The following is a 23925-nucleotide window of genomic DNA, read 5'->3' as shown; positions in this document are numbered from 1 at the left end:
TAACTAAGTGGCATATTTATTTTTCTTCTAATTTTATACAGGCTTTCTTTCATAGAATAGTTTTTTCACTTGAAATACAAAGTTTTTTCTGTGACACTGGTTAAAAGGAAAAAAGCAAATCAATCAAGATGAATATTGTATAAGATAAATATATACCATAATACTAGGTTTTTTAATAGTTAAACATCTATCTTTCTTACTCTTTGAACTCTGGCATTAAAATATTTATGCTGGTATTTACATGTATAATTTTGTCATAACTATCTTCCAAGAGTAGCTAGTTTGAAAATATTTTGTGACATTTTGCATGTTTTTAATAAAATTTTCATCTAAAAGTTACATGTGGAAAAACTAACTGAATAACCACAGCATGTTATGGTAGACTCTAACCCAAGTGAGCACGCAGTGCTTAGTTCCTAATGTTCCATCTTTCATTTCTCCATTGTTTTCCCCTGGCATTTTAATTACATTTACCCATTTTTGTATGTTTGTGGCTCTGGTTTTTATCAGAAGGCATCCCATCTGACCTTCTGGATATCCTGGTTAACATCCTTTCTGTGATACCCAGTTACTTTATATCTGTGAAACCTTTCCTTCTGACTGACTGAAGATTGACTAAACTTGGATGACTAAACTTCTCTTCCTTCTGCAGTGGGATTCAGAGATCTACAAACTGCACCTTGACCAGTCTACCATTAAATTTTATAAATTTTTAGTTCATTAACTCTTATATGGTATGAGGACTATAAAGAGAAAAGAAATGTCTTCACTATCAAGAAGCTATAATCTGGTTTAGGAAATCTGTATGATTTAGTTGAAGAAGCATTTTGAGACTCACAGCATTTTAAGGTTGTGTGATTAGATCGGAGAGGCTGTAGGATTTGTTGAAGTGGAGGTTTCTGCCTAGGGTGAGATGCATGCAGCTATATGCAGCTATATGTAGAATGGAACTAACCAGGATACAGGCTCAGTAATCAAGGCAAAAGCTGTGATTAGTATGATGGCTCTGAAAGCGGATGGGAAGGAAGAATTCAGAGAGATGGTGAAGAGTAAGAATGTTCAGGATTTAGTGATTTCATTAGGAAGACGGAGAAGTAGGCACCATATAGCTGTGGTGCTGTGAAGAAAGAGCCTGAAGGTGCCGTTGGCAGGAGCAGGGACCTTGAGCCAAGATCCTTTACGAAGGCAGCTGGAGGGCAGTGGAGTTCGCATCAGTACTTTACAGAATATGTCCAGTCGGTTTTTCTTTTTCATCGACAGAAGTAAACAAGCCAGCACAAAAAATAGTCCACATTGACACTTTTTCCTGCCTTTCGGGGAAGTCAGAGTTTTAAATCCTATGGAAACTTCAGGAATACACACTGATTGTCAAAACCCTTCTATTGTCTAGAAGCACTGTTAATCAGAACCTTTTTAGCAACCAAGAGCCTAGCTGTAATATGATAGTTGCCAGTATTCTCATCTTTCTCCTCAAAATAATAATTTTATTTATATGCTGGTGTGTTCCAAACAGAATTTAAAGTAGTTTACATGACTGTAATATAAGACAAAATAAAATCTAAAGAACTGAATTTTCAGGAATCAGAGGAAAGAGAACAAAAGGATAGCAAACACCTATATACAGGTATATGTTTTTTCTCTTAATAATTCTGGTTTATATTCAAGCAGAAGTCATTGACTGCCTACTATGTTTTACATACTGCACTAGGCAACTTCACTCATTTTCTCATTTATTCCTCACAATAGTCCTCTAAGGTAAGTACTTTACTTACTTTGTAAATAAGGAAACTGGGGTTCAGAAGTCATGTTCTACTTCTGGTCCTGCTATAAGCTCCAGCTGTGAGACTATCTTTAACCTCGGTTTCCCTATATATAAAAAGGAGATGATTATATTTGTCTGTATCTCAGGGCTATTGAAAATTTCAAATAGAATGCATGTAAAAGAGCTTTGTAAAATACAATTTATTTCAGCTGTCATTAGGAATCTTAAACATGAAGACCAGGAACCAGTAATAATCCATTCTAAGTGTAAGCATTACATGTGTAAGCATGACAAAGTATTATCAGTTACTTTTAAAGTTAAACAGTATTATAGTCTTCTAATAAACCTAAAGAAAGCCATCATTAAGACTCAACTATCATTCATCAGCTTTGAGTTTCATAAAAATATGTTTCTCAGATTACAGAATGTTTTCCAGAAATATAAAACGTAAACCAACTCTTCTAAATAAAAGCTTCTCAGAGAATAAAAAAACAATAAAAAGGAGAGTGCTTGGCTTTTTAAAGCAGTTGTTACAAACTCCTTGTCTAGCTGTTTGTAAATCATTTTAAAAAATAAAATTTGGTTCTGAATGTGTACAGAATTCCATAAAGTCAGTATTTTCAGCATAGTGTGGAGAGTTTATCACAATCTTCAGAAGGAATTTAACCAGAAAAACCAAAAAAACAAAAATCATTGTGATTCTGGAGTATCTGGATACTTGCAAATGAAAAGTGCTTTTAAAAATGCTAGTGTTGTAGCTTTTATGTTTAATTTGATGACTAAATTTTGTATTCACAGTACTATGCTGAGAATTGCTATACCCCCCGCCCTGCAGTGATCCTGGGGTACACATTATTAAATTTAGTTATCATAATAGTCTTTAATCAGTAAAGCGAATGTATGTGTAAGGTTTTTTATTTACTTATTTCATATTTTTAATAGAAAAAACTTAGAAGACTGCTAAAATACATGTTTTTCCGAGACTACAAATCAAAGATTGTCAAAGGCATCGATGAGGATGATCTTCTGGAAGGTAACTTAAAGCACTAAACGAAAGCCAATATAACACATGTATGCTGATGACACATTCATACCACGTCAGTGTAGATGTTCCCATCGCAGCAGGATGTATGTCCTCCTGTTTCATCATGTAGTGTAGAAACTGTCCAAATATTTATATCGTTGGCAGTTAAATCTTGTATTTTCCAGTTATGTGACTTCAGAGTAATCTGGTATTTTAATTCTTTTTTTAATAAAATGACCTGCTTTACACCAGAATATCATGAAACTAAGAAAATTGTGTTGATTTAAAACATAATTGATTTTAGCAAGCGTAATTTTTCTGTCCTGAATGGAGGGAGCTAGAACTATTATATCTTTGAAATTGGCATGTATGGTTTTTTGTTAATTTATTACAGAAAGTATCTGATATGTTTTATAATGTAAAGTCACCTCATTTTAATGTGTTATTTCTGTGCTGTTTGAAATCTAACAAAAAGTCTGACACAGAGTGGGAAATTTTCCTTAGCTGATTTTCCAACTCAATTCCCCATTTTAGGATATTTAAAGAAAATATTTATGTTGCAGAATCAAACAGTGATAAGCTGAAAATGTATAATTATTAAATAATACTTATTAATCAAAATAAATATGTTGTATTTTTAAAGTAATTCATCTATTTTGTATTGAATATAGTCACTGCATAGTAGTATCCTTTGCTAGTAGATACACTGATAAAGTAGCTAAACAAACTCTACTGTATTCAGAAGAATTCCAGAAAATTGCTCAAAACCAACTGAAGAGTTAACTAAATTTGAAAGAGAACCAGTTACTTTCATTGATCCTCAGTAAGTCCAGCAAGTGTAATGACGATGCCAAAAAAAATTCTGATCAAATGTCTAATCAGTGTTGTCTATTTAATATTCCTGCAGTTCTCATAGAATTTAACTCCAAATGAATTTAAATGCTTCCCTTTATGGAGAGCATAAAGAATACAGACTTGGAGCAAAACAGACCTAAATTCCTATTAATCCCAGTTCTCTGCTTTCATTCTATGTGTCCTTGAGGGTCAGTTTTCTCATTTGTAAGTCATAAATTATACTACTGACCATGAGAGTTCAACATAATGTATGAAAAGCACCTGATACATTCCCGCCACTGAATAAGTGATAGCTGTTAATACTATGCTTCGAATACCAAGAAGCTCAGAGTAGTGAGACTAGTATTCAGTTTTACTAACACTGTCATATCAGTTTGATGCCCTCTCCTCCTTATTATTTCCAGCCTCTCCTCTTTATCATTTAAATTTTCTAATCTTGTGTGTCTCATATAAAGTTTTAAAATACAGTTGACCCTTGAACAATGCAGGGGTTAAGGGTGCCAACTATCTGTACAGTCAGATCTGCCTATAACTTTACAGTTGGCACTCCATGTATGCAGTTCCATGTCCCCAGATTCAACCAACCTCATAGAGTCACGTAGTACTATAGTACGTATTTAATGAAAAAATTCATGTGTAAGTGGATACACATGGTTCAAACCTGTGTTCTTCAAGGGTTCACTATAGTTGATATAATTTGTAAGATAAAATACTCAGGTAAAATACATCTAATACTGAGATGGGAGTTCTAGAGTGGCCTTTTGAGGAACATGGTAGACTCTTTTCCCAGTGAAACACATTTAACTGGTGAACATTTTAAAAAATAATAGTTTAAAATCTTTAGAAATTGTCCTAAGGGTAGACAGCAAATGGAGAAACATATTCCAAAAATCTACTAAATCTAATTAAGAACAGTGAAAGTCTGTTGTGTTTGAGCCACAATATACTCCCCTCATTTCTCTCCTCCCCTCCTACCCTGCTGCCCCAGATCAAAATGATAGAAGCTTTACTCTGGGCAAATGTGTCCAAGAACCATGGGCACCTGCTTCTCTACCTCCCAATCTAGGGTGACAGGTTCACCCCCAAGAGAGGCAGGAGATCAGCATCTCTCATCTCCTTCATCTCTGTGTTGCAGAACCTCTGTGCTAGGCAAGCACAGCTAAAAGGACTGGACCTTCCTCTCATCTTCTAGTCATAGGGAAGCTCTACCCCAGATGGACCCTGCTTGCCACATCCTGGCTTGCTCACAGGGAATAAGCTTCACACCAGAAGAGACAAGCCTTGAAGACAAGGGGCTACCATCTCTGTCCAGATCCTCACTCTTAGATCCAGGAGAGTCTTTCAGGGAGAAGCTGCTTGCTATTCCCAACCCCAGCTCTAGTACTGAAGTACAAAGATTCAGCCTGTAAGAGAGAGCCAGCCCTTAATAACAGAGAGCTCTGCAGCTCTCCCTGTAGGGACTGACTATTTGGAAAAGAACATTTGAAGTTCATGGCTAAGGGTGTTTTAACAATGGAGATCCTGGTGGTGAACAATTAAGGGGAAGCTGGTCACTCTGTGATACTAGTAACAACAAACAAAACAGTGTACTGGCTAAAAGTTTAACAAAGGAAAGAGATAGCTAAAAAGAGTCTTCCTGGGGTCAGAGCAAAACTTAAAGGCTGGCCAACCTTGACTCTGCAGAGTGACCTGAAATTATTTAGATTAATCTGTGGAGCAATTTATGCCCAAGAGTATTATCAAAACAATAGAACTGTCAGCCAGCAGTTAGTGGAAGGAAGATAACAGCTGTGTATGATACCAATAGAGTCACACCAGCCAGAAACTTAGTGGAGAGATCAGGAAAAGTGACAGGTAAAGAGAACTTGACTAAAACCACAGTCATCCCTGGTGACTGAGGAGACTGTTCACATGCTCAAGGCTGTGCCCTCTGAGGAGCAACATCCAAGGCTGCACACCGAGAGGGAAAGAGACTTTACTGAATTAGCCCAGCCAAGTCACTAAGCAAATAAACAACCAAACAAGCAAACAATAACAACAAGCCCCAGGAAGGAGAGGGAATAATTATCTAGAGTTGCTCCAATATATTACCTAAAATGTCCATTTTCAACAACAACAACAAAATACTAGACGTTCAAAGAAACAGATATGTATGATCCATGAAAACAGGAAGAATAAGCAGACAACACAAACTGCCTTTGAGGGGGTCCAGATGTTAGGCTTAGAAGACAAAAACTTTAAATAGCTATTATAAATGGTGTTCAGAGAACTAAAAGAAACCATGTGTAAATAACAAAAGGAAGGTATGGTTACTGTGTCTCACAAAATAGAGAATATCAATTAAGAGATAGAAATTATAGAAACAAGTGGAAATTCTGGGGTTGAAAAGTACAATGACTGACATGAAAAATTCAGTAGAGGGACTCAATAGTAACTTTGAACTAACAGAAGGAAGAATCAGTGAACTTGAAGACAGATTGTTAAAGATTATACAGTCTAAAGAACAAATAGAAAAAAGAATGAAGAAAAATTAATAGTGCTTCAGAAAAATATGAGACACCATTAAGTGAGCCAGCATGTGCAATGGGACTACAAAAGGGAAGGAAAGAAAAAAAGGAGCAGAAAAAATATTCAAAGAAATAACGATGGAAAACTTCTCAACTTTGGTGAAAATTATTAATCACATCCAAACAGTTCAGCAAGCTCCAAGTAGGATAAACATATAACGATCCACACTCAGACACATTCTAGTAGAAATGCTGAAAGACAAAGACAAAAAGAAAATTGTGAAAGATGAGAAAATCACCTCATCAAATACAGTGGAACCTCAACAATATTAACAGCCGACTTCTCATTAACAATGCAGGTCAGATAGCAGTGGGATGACATATTCCAAGTGCTGAAAAGAAAAACTGTCAACAACAAATATGTCAAGAAACATGTTCAGCAAAACTGTGTTTCAAAAATGAAGGCAAAATAAAGATATTCTCAGATACACAAAAACTGGAGAATTTTTTTGCTAGCAGACCCATATAAAAAATACTAAAGGAAGTTATTCTGGCTGAAAGCAAGTTGTACCAGACAACAATTTGAATCCACACCTACACACACCACACACACACACACACACACACACACACACACACACAACAAAGAGTGTCTATAAAGATAATTATGTAGGTAAATATAAGAGAATATATAATTGTGTTATTTATTTTCCTTTCTTCTCTTAATAGATTTAAAAGAAATTGTATAAAACAAGATATATAATTGTAATATTGGGTCTATAATATATAGATGTATAATATATTTGATAGTAGCAACATGAGTGAGGTGGGTGGTAACAAAGCTGTATTGGAGTAGGGAGTGACAGTTTTTTTTTTCACCCTGAGATGTTTGGGTTGTCTTTATTTGGTATAGGAGCACGTAATTTGTCACATTAAAAAATAATCTAGCTCTTCCTCACTAATTCACACTGATACTTTTGTGTATTAAACTGTATTAATTACCTTTTGCAATATGACATTCCTTCCTGACTTTTTGCAGTAACTTTCTCAGAGTTATGTTTTGCTTTTAAATAAGTACGGTAGTTTTATCTCTTATGAGAAAAAGAGTAAGATCTCATCCCATAGGTTTCAAATATATTGCTACAGTAGTGTACCTAGTATTTTCTTCTTTTAATTTCATGTCTCAATCCTGATGTTTTTTATTTATGTCTTTGTTTTTATTTATTTTCTTAATTAGGCTTGCTGTAGCAGGATTCTTTTTCCAAATCTGAGAGCCTTTCCTTTTTCTCTTTTTTGTAAGGAACTTTATTCAATCCATTCACACTTATTGTGCTAATTGATCATTTGGTTTTATTCTCTCAATCTTATTCATGACATAAATGATTTAATTCTGCATGACATATGCTTTTGTTTTGGATGCAAGGATTCTCCTTATGAAGATTATTTTGAGAGAATTCCAGTTCTGAATTTTATATGCAGTATTCAATACATATGATGATTGGGACTGATGTAAACCTATTTAAGAACATTTCTTTTTTCCTTCCCTTATCTTCATGAAGACAAATTGAGTGGCAGTAATAATGCGAACAAAAGACAAAAAATCGCTCAAGACTTTCTCAACTCTATAGACCAAACAGGAGAACTCTTGGCAATGTTTGAAGATGATGAAATTGATGAAGTTAAACAAGAAAGAATGGAGGTATAGTACATGCTTCCCTTTTTAGGGTAATAGAATAACTGCAGTGCATATACTATTTGGTTCTATTCTTATGTTCTTTAAATGTGGTCTGAAATGTCCAAATCAGTGGTTTCATGTCTGAAGGCAGCATTGTACAGTGGAGTAACCCTGGAAAGGATGTCAAACTCTGCCTTCATAGCTGACTTTGGGAAACAACTTCAGTTTTCTGTTTCTTTGTTTCCTCCTTTGAATATGAGTAGGTTTCCCTAAGCTTCCTTCTGGATCTTACTTTTACTGATATTATTTTATTCCGTAAAAGCTAGTTTATAATATTTACTTAGTTATTGTACCAAACCATCCAGTTATCTTTGTGGACAAAGGTAATCCTTACTGCTTTTGTGTTGGCATATAGTGTGAAGAGCTATTTTTCCAGCTGTAGTTGCAGCCTCTGGTTGGACTCACCAGATAAGGTAGGATCCAGGGCAATTCCATGCTTTATATCACTGTAAAACACAGTTAGTGACATGTGTTTGGATTCCCTGGGTATGTTTTAACAATGAATATGAAAATTGTATGCCTTCTATTTACCCTAGCTTTCTATTCATAAAATGGTTTCCTTAAATACTTGTGGAAAAATAAAAGTAGTGATTGATTTCATCTGAGTGCCTTCCAAAATATAAGGCATTATTCTTATCATTCTTATTCTTATAATATTTTTACATGTAAAAAAACAAATCTCCATTTTTCCCCTTCTCTTTAAATTGGTCAAGAGAGGTAATTCCAGAGCTCCGAAAGATCGTGCTAAGTGCTGACTTTATCATAGTCTCTGTGCATGCTAAAAATATAATTATTTCATGTTAAATTTTGGAGGAAGTCCAATAGACATATATGCTTTATAAAATTTAACCACCTTCTTTAAAGAATTAGTATGCTTAGATCATGAACTGTGATCTAAAGGCAATGTTCTTCTTAGGTATCAATTACCTTAGAAATGTGTGGTTATCTTGGTTTGAGGCAACTGCAAATGATTTTAGTTCGCCTTGGGCCAAAAACATGCTAAGTTGTCCAACGCAGATGATAAACATGTATTTCTGATGTCATTATGGCCTAAACAGGATATGATTGTTTCATGGCATGGTTTCACTTATGATGCATTACACAGAGAGCAAATATTGTTTATGCTTTATTTTTTAAACATTTTTATATTATACAAATGGGCATTAAGAAAAATTTATTAAGGAAGGACTCTACAGAAAACATTAGTAAAATTGAACAAGTAGCTTTTCAGTTTTGAAGGGAAGATCTCTGTCAACCAAGCCTGTTGCCCGGGAGGGCATTTCACAGTCAAGGAGAAGAGAAGAAATGGAGCATGTTGTAACACTGAGCTCGTAATAGCAGGCTACTGTAGGCCTGGAGGAGTGATGAGCCAGTAAGGTACAAGTTCAAGTGAATAAAATATTTGGAAGTGCAGGATAGAAAAAGCTTGGGAGCTTATGTGGTTTATATTTCTCTCCCCTGTAGTTATATTGTATATTACATAGTGGTAACCAGGATAATAAAATATCAGTAGTTGATAAAAATAGTTACAAGAAAGTCAGCTTCACCTATACAATAAAAATTAGATTGGCAGTTTCTCTAAGCTTTGTATCATAACTAAGATCTCTAACCAAGATAACAAAGAGTAGTTTTGAGATTCTGTTCATCCAAATAATAGAGTTTAAACTGGATAAAAAAATGCTGAACTTGTAGACATAACTATAGACAGTAAAAAGTGGAACTGTTAAGAGCATAGGCCTTGCCTGCTTCTAATTTGACAGGTTATAGTTTCAAGCGTAAACCACAACTGTGGCAGTCCATATGAAACCACTTTGGACTCACAGACTGCAATCCCTTGCTTTTAAAGTGCAGTAGAATAATCAGTCCTGGCATCACTCAGTGATTTAATTTTCCTCTAAGCATCACTTACAGTTGTAGAAACTTTGTTTACTACCTTCTCCCCTAGAATGTATGAAAATGGTATGGACCTACCAACAAAGCTTGTTATTGGTTTTTTTTTTCTTTTTTTTTCATTTAAATGTAATTTAGAAGACAAAAAAAATTTATAGACACAAGCTCACTTGGGACCCTAGATTTTTCTCAAAATATTGAGCAAGCATATGAAAAACTGAGTTCTTTCCCATTGTTTTCAGCTGATTTCTTTGTGTGCCTGGCTTTGTGTTTTACTCATAATTTACTTCATTAAGTATTGTGTGATTTGAAATATAAAAAAATGTCTGAATTTTTATATCCATTTCTACTTGCTAGTCCATTATCATATTAACTAATGCTTACCCCATTTATTTTTCTCCAGCACCAAATTTTTAACACTTTGATGTGTGTGTAGTAGAGATCTGTGATCCATGACCTCTGAAGACCCTTCTAAATTATCAAATAAAGATTAAATAATGTTCAGAATTGCTTTGGTGTATTTGAGGGACTGGGAAAGAGAAGCAGGGAAATGTTAAGCATAATACATATAAATACTCACAACTCCCCTCCAACCACCCCTCAGACCCCCTAAACCCACCCCAGAATGACCCACGTGTGTTTGGCTGTTGATCCTGTTGCTTACATTCCAAGTTTTTGAGATTTAATCAACTAAATGTGACTGTGTCAACCGAAGGCCAAGGAAGGGTCACTAAAGCCTGCAGATAGCTTTGTGTTTTCTTACCAGAGGACCTGTGGTCACTCACAGAAGAGCTTGCCTAAAACCCCACTGCTCTACTGTGAAGGAACTTGGAGAAGCTCAAGTTTGTCATTAATCAAGTAAAATATCTGGTCTACTGAACCTGCTAGGTTTTGTGAAGAAGATGTAAATAAGGAACGCCTAAAAAATTGGGTGAACTCTCTACCTTCTGACTAACCCTCAAGCTGGTAAAATAAACAGGAGAACAAAGATTAGAGCTCACCAAAGAGCAGCCTTTAAACAGCTTAGGGGGCTGAAAATCCCAAGTGACTGTTTATCTTGTGTTTTTAAGTTAGAGGCCTAATCCTGGAATCTAGAGAAAAAGCAGAATGGAATACATAAAATGTAAGGCAGCTTAAAAATTGTTTAATTGACTGAAAGTTGAGTAAGATCCCAGGTGGTCATCTGAATTTAACCTGAAGTGACTAGTCATAGATTTTTTTTTTTTAATATACCCCTTTTTAATTATTTATTTATTTATTTATTTATTTATTTTGGCTGTGTTGGGTCTTCGTTTCTGTGTGAGGGATTTCTCTAGTTGCGGCGAGCGGGAGCCACCCCTCATCGCGGTGCGCGGGCCTCCCACCATCGCGGCCTCTCCTGTTGCGGAGCACAGGCTCCAGACGCGCAGGCTCAGTAGTTGTGGCTCACGGGCCCAGCTGCTCCGCAGCATGTGGGATCCTCCCAGACCAGGGCTCGAACCCGTGTCCCCCGCATTGGCAGGCAGACAACCACTGCGCCACCAGGGAAGCCCTAGTCATAGATTTTTTAAATACAAAGTTTCTCATAAAGGTTGAATGATCACAGAAATCAGGTATACCATTCAGTTATGCTCCAAGTGTAATATGCTTATGATCCCTGGGGGTTTTGAGTCCCAGTGTTATAGTTTTTGGAGCTAAGCAGACTGGAAACCTCGGTGAGAGAGGTGGATGACTATAGAAGTTCTCCATCTTCTCCTGTTTATGAAATGTGATAGTTCAACACTTCCCCTTTTCTATCTGTCATGGATTTTTTAGTTATAAAGGAAAGTAAAATAAAATGTCTTCAAGACTGAGTTCAAATATAATATCTTAGATAAGATTTATCATAAAAAGGCTAATCCCAATAAGATAAATGTTTACAAATACCAAAAAATTGAAGAGATTGAGTTAAAAAACTGAAAACCAGAACAAAGTTTAAAATATACATATATATGGGATTAAGAAATGCAGAATTTATATACTAGAGAGATATAGTTTATATACATATATACATTCATGATATATATAAATATGCATATATATTTACACACATGCATATACTATGCCTACATGTGTGTATGTATGTATCTTCCAAAACCCCTCCCACCCACAGCAGCTGATAGGATGACATGCCCTGATTGGCTTAGCCTAAGTCATATGCTCCATCTCCAAAGAGGGTGCAGTCAACCTCTGTTAAATCATGGATCCCTGAAGCTTTAGGAAGAAGGAATGGATGCTGGAAAGGCAGCCACGAAGGTTCTCAAGTGTAAAGGCCCTCTACGTTATGTGCAAGAATTGAGAGTGGTGCATCACAATCTTGACTCTCTGCTCAGATCTCTGGGAAGTTTTCCCAAGAGACAGCCTGTTAGAATGAGTGGAAATCATTTTCTTTGGATTCAGGCAAACCATCCATCCATCCTTTCACTCTTTAATTCATTCAGCATTTATTTGAGCTTCTTTTGTAAATCAGTCACTATTTCTAGGTCCTGAGCTTATGACTATGAAAAAGACAAAATATGGTTTCTGCCCTCACAATCCTTTAGTAGTAACTGGCAAATCAAAAGGTAACTAAGTACTCTGGTGAGGGGAATACAAGCCCAATAAATGGTCGCCATTTTTATTATTATTACTATATTTGATCTTGAATTTTGAACCCTCTAGGTGGATTATTGGTTGTGTGATGGAGCCATGTATATTCTATTTCACTTGCTATTTTATTTGAAACTTTGTTTATCCTGAAGTAAAGCACATTACATCTTCAAGAAATTTTTTATTATTAACTTCAGACAGGTCCATAGAATTAACTTCAGTGTGGTTTGCTGAAGAGGACACAGAACAGAAAAATTAGAGGTAGACTCCATTTTAAAACATGAAATAGTGTAATATGTCAGGATTAGTTTCTGAAAGAGATTCAAGAGAACACATCAGTATGTCTTTTTTATTCTTTTGAAAGTAACTTCTGTTCAGATAATTTAAAAATACTCTATGAAATCATTCTTCAGGGAATATTAATAGAAATACCACCCAAAACCTTTGGTAATTCTAGCTACACAGAGCAGAGTTAATGTAATTTAGTATATGTTTTTCTGGCCTAGAAACTGCAGAACAGGGAGTATTACGTGACTTTAGGAGAACCCAAAGTTTGGTGTAATGTGTAGCTCTGAAACTGATTTCCAACTCTATCAAACTACTTTTTATCCACACCTTCTGATTATGTAATGGTAGAGATCTGTATATTCATTGCCATAAAACATCTGGAGAAGACATTTTTCAATTAATGACATGAAAAGTAAGTTACAGATCTTATAAAAATAGAACATTCCCTAACTCTTACCCAGGTACTTATCCTTCTGTAGCTTAACACATCAGATTTGACAGATGGTTCTCAAGGGATTCTTTTAGGCTTTTCTTAACCATGTGAACTGAGGGTAGAGTCAGACTTCTGCTTTGCTCAGAGTGCCCCACATACCAGGTGTGAAGCTAGAAGTGGTTGGGTGGTGGTGGTAGTAGTTTAATCATTCTCTTAGATTCAAGATGTTTAATCTGTTGGGTTATGCTTTGCTATAGAAAAATTTTAGAGCAAGATCAGTCAAATAACTGCCATCTTTATGATAAAAAATTTAGTATCACTTCATTTATGTCTTCCACCCTCAGACCCATTTAGAATTTTTACTATTTAGTGTGGGTGAAATTTAAAAGATTCTTCTCCCTGCCCTTTCCCTAGTCTATTGAGGAGTAAAATACGTGGTAACAGCATTGAAGCAGTACTCATAGTAGTCATATTTCCTTTAATGCAAATCAGGGCTTATGATCTGATGTCCACAAGTATCTTTTGTTATGGAGACAGCATATTTTAAGTCAGGCCTTGGTAGTAAAATATAGGAACAGTGATTGCCATTCACTTCCACCTTCCCCACCGGGGAGTTTCAGCTTCAGTAAAGTAGAGAATCATTTCTAGGGTGAAGATATGCCCCAGTACTGCAAACTGATCATCCGTGTCTCCCAGCGCTGATGTGCCGGTGCGGGCCTTACTGCGCTGCACTGTTCAGTCTTGCTAAGTGGATATTCGACTAACACATCTGAATATACTGTCCAGTTAAGTTTTTAATAGAATCAATCAATATTTTCTTTCTCAAATAATTTCAATTTGTCCTTTTGAAAATGAAACCCTTCTCTTTTAAAAGATACATTTCAAGGGTTTTCTCAGAGATCATTCCACCAGCTTGTTTATAAAACACCTTGGCAGGGAAGAGTTTTAAAATATCATCGAATTTCAGAACGCCACAGGATTTACCACTAATTTACATTTAATGTTTGTAGTTCTCAAGTTGTGGCTGTTGTAATAACCAAAATGTTTTTTCCCTGAATATTTTGTAGATTATGTTTCCCGATTCTTTCTCCTTCACCCACATTCCCCACAGTAGGCGGGCAGATTGTTGTTACATAGTCTGGCCTTTTTTTATCTTATTGGTTTAATCTCAACAAGTTAGTCCTTCTAAATATGAAAATAAATTTATTCTGTGGAAAGAGTTTTGTCTTTTTAATGCTATCACTTCTTTAGTGGCATTAACAGATCATTAATTGTTTGGTATAGATAATTTCCCTCTATCCCTTAATTTATTTGCTGCCTTAAGATCAGCTCTTATTATTCACCACTTTATGGTAAATCATGCAAATCAAGCTGCTTAATGCAATTAGACTTATTCTTAGCTCATTGTATTCCTCACTTAGAATTCTGGAGTAAGCTGTAAATATTTAGTGATCCGTGTAATCTGTTGCATGTGGATGTCTGTTGGGAACTCTCCTTTTCATAAGCATTGGTCCGAAGGACAGATCACGTGCTGCCAGGCTTCTGCTTTTCATGACTCTCCATTTTCTACAGTAGAAACTTAAGTCCTTAGCACGTTATTCATGCATCTTTCATGATCTGGCCCCAACAGACCTTTTCATCTTCATCTCCCACCATTCCTGCTCCCCCCCCTTTTCCCATATTACCTCCCCAAACACACATGTATACACACACACACACAACCACCACCACCACACACGATTTAAGGAACCCCCTCAGACTTATAGTTCCCTAAATAGGCATTCAGCTTTTCTTCCCTTCCCCTGAGCTTTCTCAATCTGGCAACATCTCAGTTCTGATATTTTAGTATGTGATAGATTGTAACTAGTAGTTTTTTCTTAGTTGGACTTACTGAATAAGGTCCTTGAAAGCATGGACTTATTTTATTTACTTTCATATCTTCTGTACCCAGCACAGTGCCTTGAACATTATAAACTTTCATTAAATATTTGTCCAAATATGGTGCATAAAATAGGTGATATATGCAAATATTATTAGTCTATCCTTTGGATGATCTGAATTTTTTTTCTCTTTTGCTTAAAGAATGCAGTTTCTGGGTATATAAAGTTAGTCTTTTCTTCTGATTCACGTAGGATTACAAAGAAAGCTATAGATCTTTATGAAATTTTTGTGTCAGGAGCTCTTCAACACATCTTTTACAGGTGCTTTCCAGTTGCTAATGGTTTTCATTGCTTGGGTAACTTCCTGTCCAAATTAGACTAGTGGCTTTTCCACAGTTCTAGCTGTAGAAGTTCTCCTAACCACACTGCTTCAGTATTGACCTGCAGTGTTCCAGATCTGTCTACAGGCTGATACTGAGCATCAGTTCTAATTTCAATTAACAGACTTTTTTTTCAAATGGACCAATACCATATGTGACTATTGGTTCATTCTCTCTAGTTACCAATTCAGAACATTTGGCAGTAAATGTTATACACTTTTCCTTGTGTATTTGCTATTATAAGATTTTATGATTTAGCATCTTCAAATAATAACATATGCTTATTCACTTCTCTGATCCATTAAATATCTCCTCTGGACAATTCTTTTAGTTATTGGTTGATTTCTACTTAGAAAATATCAATAGTTTGAATTTGCATATGCCTTAGGTTACTGTTGAATTTTTTGTGGCATGGAAATTTTGCATTTCCATTCATTCTACTTCATACAATAGGAAACTGTTGTTTCACTCAGTCCTTCTAACACTAAGGAACAATTGACCAACAAATCACCAGATTCACAAAAGTTACTTTTGCATTTATCTGCCTCGTCTACTATATTGATAAGACTGTGGGCTTGAATTTAATATTCAATTCAAATTAATATTACATTCATCATTAATTTTTACCATCACTACTTTGGCTATTATATTCAGTTACAAAGGGAAGTGTTTGCCACACTCCCACAGTTAATAACATAGCCATGTAATGAACTTTTTAAAGTGTGGTGTTTAATTTTAAAGTGACCAAGTAATAAGTATTAACAATTTGGGCATTTTATCCTACTCTTTAAAAATATTTATTAAATCTTATTTTAAACGCCCTTACTTTTTAAAATTTTTTATTCTTTTGGTTTCCATTCTTTTGAAAATTTTAATATATCTTAGACACTCATCATTGTACAAATCAATCAACAGATTATGTTAATTCTATTAAAATTTTATAAAAAATCTCAACCAGAATAGGTCTTTATCATTTCTCATGTTGAGTATGGTTAGCTGCTGCATCTCTCAGATGAGTCTAATATCATTTGCTTAGATCAGTGGTTCCCAATCACATGGGGAGTTTTTTTTTTTTTTAATTGGAGTGTAGTTGATTTACAATGTTGTGTTAGTTTCAGGAGTACAGCAAAGTAGATATGTTATACATATACATATATCCACTCTTTTGGGATTGACATATACACACTACTGTATATAAAATAGATAACTAATAAGGACCTACTGTATAGCACAGGGTACTCTTTGCAATACTTTGTAATGGCCTATATGGGAAAAGAATTTAAATTTTAAAAGTCCTTTTAAAAGTCCTTGAAGAAAAGACATCTATTTCTTGTAGTAATTCTGCACCTTAAATAGAAGACAGCCATTAATAGTGGGTTTATTGACCTCTCAAATATGGAGAAGCTGTACGTACAGAAGTGACCACCTTTGGGAAGACACACTGTGGAAAAATCCAGAATCACTGAGGTAATTGTTTTAATTTTGAAAAAATATCTTATTATATAAAAGCTCTATCAGAGCTTTTAAATAATTTAAAATTAGACTTTATTTACCAAAATTCAGTAAGTACACAAATATCTCAAAATACTGCTGTATTCCTTTGTTATATCTGTGGAAATTATCCAAGTGAGGGAGAGATTGAAAGAGGACTAAGAAGAGAGGGAGGGAAGGAGGGAAAGAGGGAGATGGAGATGATGGAGATGGAGACAGAGAGAAAGAGAGAGAGAGAGTGAGAGAGAGAAGGAAAGAGGAAGAAAGAAAGAATTGAAACCATTTTCCCTAGACAGTAGCTCTGTGTAAAGTTCTATTATCCATCTGGGTTTAGCAGGGAAGATATTTGAATCTTGGAAGACTTGTTCCTTGTAGCCCTACAATAAGTTCATTACAATCAATAAAATAAAATAGCCTAATGTAAGACAGTTATCACTCTTTGTTTAAAAAAAAAAGCTTCAAGTGAAATTTTTGGGAATTTCCCCCATCCTCTTAAGCAGTTCTTTTTTTTTTTTTTTTTTTTTGGCTGTGAATGTGGGTTCTTAGTTCTCCAACCAGGGATCGAACCCGTGCCCCCTGCGTTGAGAGCGCAGTCTTAACCACTGGACCGCCAGGGAACTCCCTTAAGCAGTTCTTATTGATAATCCATCATATGTTTTTTGTTTGTTTGTTTGTTTTTTATTTATTTATTTTGGCTGCATTGGGTCTTCGTTGCTGCGTGCTGGCTTTCTCTAGTTGCAGCGAGCAGGGGCTACTCTTCGTTGCGGTGTGCAGGCTTCTCATTGCGGTGGCTTCTTTTGTTGCGGAGCACGGGCTCTAGGGCACGCAGGCTTCAGTAAGTTGTGGCGCGCGGGCTCCAGAGGACAGGCTCAGTAGTTGTGACTCACGGGCTTAGTTGCTCTGTGGCATGTGGGATCTTCCCGGACCAGGTCTCAAACCCGTGTCCCCTGCATTGGCAGGCGGATTCTTAACCACTGCGCCACCAGGGAAGCCCCATCATATGGTTTTGAAGTAGACACTGTAATACATCATTTGTATAATTAAATATTGCTTAAACTTTTCCTGTGACTCATAGAAACTCATCATTTAATTTATTGTAATCAAAGAGTGATGAGGTATCTTGATGGCCTGGATATTATTTCTTTGGGCTATCGGTCATCTCAAACTCATCAACTCTTCTAAAAAATTCTTCTACTAGTACCCCTTGGTATTATTTTATATCCTTCCATCCACTTGTGTGGGACTTGGGTACTTTCATATATAATGACTATAGGCCAGCTGGTTATATTCAGGAGTTATTCAAAGAATTGTGGATTCTCTGAGGCAAGAAAATTTATAACTCATTTTAATACACTTTAATAATAATGAACCTCATCTCTCAATCTACCCCCTTCCTTCCCAGAAACCAAACCAAAGCTGGGGTGTGGGGGTGGGAATCACATTTTATTTAAGCTAGAAAATGTTTTTGTTTAAATTGTACCTAGGATTATTTAATGTTCACTTGGGTGTGGAGAAATAGACTGTATTAGTGGGAACATTGATATATAAGTTGATATATAGCTTTCTGGAGAAAAGTGTAGCAATATCTATCAAACACATTAATAAAAAAAAACCTATATGCCTTTGATCCAGAAATTGCCTTTCTAGGTACTATATTAAGGATATAATTGAACAGAGACTTTTTTGAAAAATCAAATGTATTCATTGTCTTTTTATAGCAAAATTTTTGTTTAACAATGGAAATATTAAAGTTGTAAAGTTTCTTCTTAGCATAGCTTTTGCTATAGCCCATAGATTTTAACAATATATAATACTTCTATGATTTAAATACTGTTTTCTAAATATTCTCTAGAATTGCCCTTTAGCCTAATTTATGTAGGAGAATATTTGACATATATAGGTATATATTTTCCAGGCTGGATGTTTTGTCTGTTTCAGCCTCTATTGGGTGTTTTAGTAGCTTTATTGAATAGTAGTCAGATTGTTAGCTATACTATTTTTAGTGTTAGGAATTCATTAGAACTTAGTAGGTATCCTAATATGTTGCGACTTTTTATAAATGACTCATGGACAGGGTAGGGAGATGTTTATGTATCTATTATATCATTATTATTAATAGTATTCACTTGCTTTTCATCTTCTTTCTTAAAAGTAAGCCTTTTATTGCTGTGATGTATTTGTAAATATCTCCTTTAATGTCCCACCATTTTTCTTGTATATAGTCCAGTTCTCCTACATTAGGAGGGAGAAGTTCAAGAGTTTTTCTTCATTGTTGATAGACTCTTCATCAGTAGAAACTGGTTCTCTTGGTCCAGTGAATACCAAGCTTGTTATATCTTTGCCTGTCTTTACTGTTAATCTTTCTGAACCAATTAGTTTGGGTGTAACTGTCATTAATAGTATATTAAGATTATTTCCTTTAATTTCTTTCAATTGATGACATTACCCTATTTACCTTTATTTACATAGCACATATGGTTTTTTTTCTTTTTATTATTTTTTTAATTTAATTTTTATTTTATATTGGAGTATAGTTGATTTACAATGTTGTGTTAGTTTCAGGTGTACAGCAAAGTGATTCAGTTATACATATACATATAACCATTCTTTTTCAGATTCTTTTTTTTTACTTCTTTTTCTTTTCCCTATAATTTTTTTTTCACACACACACACTGTATTTTATTTTTACAAGAGATAAATAAACTGACACCAAGCATTGTAAATGGATGACCACAACAAAAGCAACAATGATTGCAATTACCAAACACGAAACACACTCATACTATGTCATAATATTGACATTCAGTCCAGTAATCCTCCACTGTAACAGCTCCTTTACTTTGCAGTGAAAATTGATTTGTATATTTTTTGCCTCTGAGTCCTTGTGGGATTTTTTTTTTTTATTCAAACAGAAAGTCACAAAAATTATAATCATCCTCATCAGTTCACTCAGTCCCATGTAATTAATTTTTTTTTCATCTTGATCTTTTGTTAGCACTTTTATGAATTCATGTTTTCCATTAGAGTTCTGAAAATGCTTATTCATTCAGTTCAGCAGTATAGTCAGTTACCAGAAACCTGTACTTGTCAGAGTCTTTTCCATGAATTCCTTGAAAATGAAACCCTTTTATAGGAACATTTTTGCGAAAGCATCAGAGTACACCCAGAACTGTCTGTAACTGACAAAAGACTTAAAAATGACCATAGTTAAAGGTTTGATGAAAGTTCATAATAATGCAATTGACAAGGAAATTTAGTTATTTCTGAGATATACATTTTAAAGTAATAACTAGAATTATGACTTATAACATTATACCAAAACATATAAGATTTTTAGAAATTTCATGTAATGTCTGAAACATTTGTATTAACATATTTCCAGACAAATAACCCAAAGAAAGTTCAGTATTAGTTGTTTTGTTTGTTTGTTTGTTTGTATTGCAGGTTCTTATCAGTCATCAATTTTATACACATGAGTGTATACATGTCAATACCAATCGCCCAATTCAGCACACCACCATCCCCACCCCACCACGGTTTTCCCCCCTTGGTGTCCATACGTTTGTTCTCTACATCTGTGTCTCAACTTCTGCCCTGCAAACAGGTTCATCTGTACCATTTTTCTAGGTTCCACATACATGCGTTAATATACGATATTTGTTTTTCTCTTTCTGACTTACTTCACTCTGTATGACAGTCTCTAGATCCATCCACGTCTCAACAAATGACTCAATTTCGTTCCTTTTTATGGCTGAGTAATATTCCATTGTATATATGTACCACAACTTCTTTATCCATTCGTCTGTCAGTGGGCATTTAGGTTGCTTCCATGACCTGGCTATTGTAAATAGTGCTGCAATGAACATTGGGGTGCACGTGTCTTTTTGAATTATGGTTTTCTCTGGGTATATGCCTAGTAGTGGGATTGCTGGATCATATGGTAATTCTAGTTTTAGTTTTGTTTTCAGTTCTATTTTTAGTTTATGTTTTTATCTTACTGTATTCCTCTGCTTTTTTTGCTTCCTTGCCCGTTTCCTTTAATTTTTTTTAAACTGTAGTTTCAGAATTAACTTGCAGTTAAATCTTTCAATGGTTATTTTTAAATTCTGAGGAATCATAAATCTATATGTCTTAGTTTATGAACCTTAAAAATGAATTCGGTTTTTGTTTTGTTTTATTTAGTTTGGCCATACTGCGCTGCATGTGGGATCTTAGTTCCCTGACCAGCGATCAAACCCATGCCCCCTGCAGTGGGAGTGTGGCGTCTTAGCCACTGGACCGCCAGGGAAGTCCCTATTTTATTTTTTTATGCCAGCTACTGTACTAGATCGTGGGGACATAAAGTAGTGTTCACAATACAGTTGTTTTCTTGACAGAACTTGTAATATACCAGAGAAGTAGACATAGTAGTAATAACAACAGAGTCCTATGCGGTACTTGCCACACAGTGCCAGACACTGTTCTAAATCCTAACATAGACATCAGCTCACGTCACAGTCTACTCATGAGGTCGATTCTGTTATTATTCCCCTTTTGCAATGAGGACCCTAAAGCACTTGCCGAAGATCACAGTTACAAAGCAGAAGTGCTGGGAAGGAAAACTCATGGGTACCAGCACTATCTGGAAAAGGAAAATAGCAGGAAAGTGTCCTGTTTCTTCCAACCTGGAAAAATGTATCTGGAAGACATTGAGTTGTATTGTATATGATTACTAACCTCCCTAGCTTCAAGGCAAAGAAAGTTATTTTGTTTTACTTTTGCTTTTCTTTGGCCATTTCAGGTAATGTCTGAACAGAATCACACATTTTAAAAGATAACAGATTTTTTCATATTTGTTTTAAAAATGTGAAACCTCATTATCTTAAATCCACAATTTTCAAAGCCATAGTTGATAAGAGATTACTGTTTCTTCTTTCAAAATTTTTAAAAACACATGCAGGGCCAAGGACACTCGGTTATTTACATACTGATGTGAATCAGATTGCTTACCTCTTAATCATTAGCTGAAAGGGTCTTTCTTTAAAGACTTTTAAAGGTCAGCAAAGAGAATAGGTAAAGTAGTTTTGAACTTTAGAGAAATTTAAAGGGTAGAAAACATTAAGCAATGTGCTATATTGTATGTTTGCAGGAAAGAGAAAATTCAAGAGAGGTATGCTAGGAAGTTGAGATTTCAGAAATAAAGTGAGAAGACGTCAAACACCAACTTTGTGTTTTTATAATTTTGCATGATACTGGACATGGACAAAATTCTCAATTAATTTTGCCTCTTCTGATCCTTACATAAACTGGATATAGTCCAGATGCATGTGGGTGTTAAAGAGGTTTTTGTAAGATTACTTGGGAATCTACCCACCATTTAAGATAATATTTCTATGAGAAGATACAGTCCGAATTTAAAACAAACTTTCAGGATATAATATAAGTTGGAGGATTTTGTATTTTAGTTTTAAAAGTGAATTTTTACATGTTCCAAATTTTCAGTGCAACAGGACTGCTTATCATCTCTAGAAACTGTGTTTTCCGGCTTGTTTTCTCTGGAAGCAGAAAACTACTGGTATTAGAGACCAGTAAAAAAAATTGGCACCGCCACCTGATATTTTGTAATGTTACTTAGGATGATCATATTTCCTACTGAGTGAAGGACTTCATGATTGCATTTAGGACTTTATATAATTTATGTCCAAGCTACTGGCAATGTCCTGATGGTAAATTAAAGAGGTGTATTAATTCAGTGTGCTATTAAATTTAAAAAGTGTTGGTTACATATAGGAAAGAGGTCAGTGTTTTTCAGGGTGATGATGCAAAGTTGTCATGGGAGTTACACTTCAACGAGAGTTACCGCCATTCTTTCTGTGACTGGTGTACAGACTGTACAAACACCATGGATTCATTTGGAGGCTAGGGATGACAAGCTAACTTTGTTCATTCACTTATAACCCATTTGATATGTTGTTTAGAAAAATATTTAGCTCTGCACATAGACAAATTTACTGTGTAAGGATCTATATCTTCTAAGCAACCCAAAAACGGAAATACAGATGAGCCTCACGAACTGCAACTCAGACACCAATGAAATCAATGTTTTGTTCACTGTTTCCGATCTCTTGCCTCTCTCTCTCTGCATAGACTTAATTTTTCTCTTCCTGTCAACTTACTGCTTGGATAATATTCCACCAGCAGGTGCTCCCAACTTAGCTTCCTCCCCTAGAGAGAGGCAGACCCAGCTCTCTGGGATAACAATCTCAAATCTCAGCAAATGACATCTGATTGACCCGGTTTGTGTTGGGTGTCCAGGCTGGGGCCTGGCAGCGTGGCTGGGAGCCAGGGCCATGCTGTAACCACTCTGCTGTGGAGGTTTGTAGGGCAGCCTTACAGTGATGGAGGCAGCAACACTTGGCAGCCAGTACCTTAGGTGCTTACTGCACCCAGCCATCCCTCCATTCATCCGCTCATCGTTTATAGCGTGCCCACACATATGGTAGAATTGACCTTGAGACTGTGAGTGTCTTACTTCAAAAATGATTATCTTAATCTAAATCTAATTTCATTTTAAAAGCTACAGGGGATACTATCCAGTTATCTTAGACTTAAAAGAAAATGGCTAATGAAAGAGTAAATATAAAAATCCCGCTGAAGTTCACAGAACGACAAAGAAAGTAAAATATTCTTCAGTCAAGCCTTTTCTCATAAAAAATACCCTCACTTAAAACTGTAAAACATTTCAACAAAAACATTTCTTCAAATATGTTATTTTAAATACTATATTACTTAAGCAAATATTTAAATACTATATTAGTTTCTCTGAATACTTGAATTTAATTCTACCTGTCTGCCAAATATGTTGAAACTCCAAATCCATTTTCATTTGCCAGGTTAAATGTTTATTTTGTTTTCCCACATAATATGTTCTTTAAAGTGTCACAGGCATACCAAATCTGATTTCTTTTTAATGGGGACTTGGTAGGGATTTTTTTCTTTCTTCAGTTAATGGTAAAGGATATGCTTCTCTTAAGGAATATGCAAAGGTATATTCACATTTCCTACCTACAGAGGGTGTCTACTACGTTAGCTGT

General features: G+C 35.3%; 1 protein-coding gene across 10 annotated transcripts in view; it reads left to right on the top strand.

Moving 5' to 3' along the window:
* SUPT3H (SPT3 homolog, SAGA and STAGA complex component) overlaps positions 1-23925 on the top strand; it is a 441526-nt gene that overhangs the window by 274108 nt on the left and 143493 nt on the right. For all 10 annotated transcript variants that reach the window (XM_082347635.1, XM_082347640.1, XM_082347634.1 and 7 more), the window contains exons 5-6: positions 2705-2795; positions 7708-7847. In XM_082347635.1, coding sequence (XP_082203761.1) covers positions 2705-2795; positions 7708-7847 — 231 coding nt within the window. The remainder of the gene's footprint in view (positions 1-2704; positions 2796-7707; positions 7848-23925) is intronic.

This window comes from Balaenoptera borealis, assembly GCF_965194805.1.
Source record: "Balaenoptera borealis genome assembly, chromosome: 12".
In the NCBI taxonomy this organism is placed as follows: Eukaryota; Metazoa; Chordata; class Mammalia; order Artiodactyla; family Balaenopteridae; genus Balaenoptera; species Balaenoptera borealis.
The sequence above is the reverse complement of the archived record's forward strand: the minus strand, read 5'-3'. Positions and strand labels throughout refer to the sequence as shown.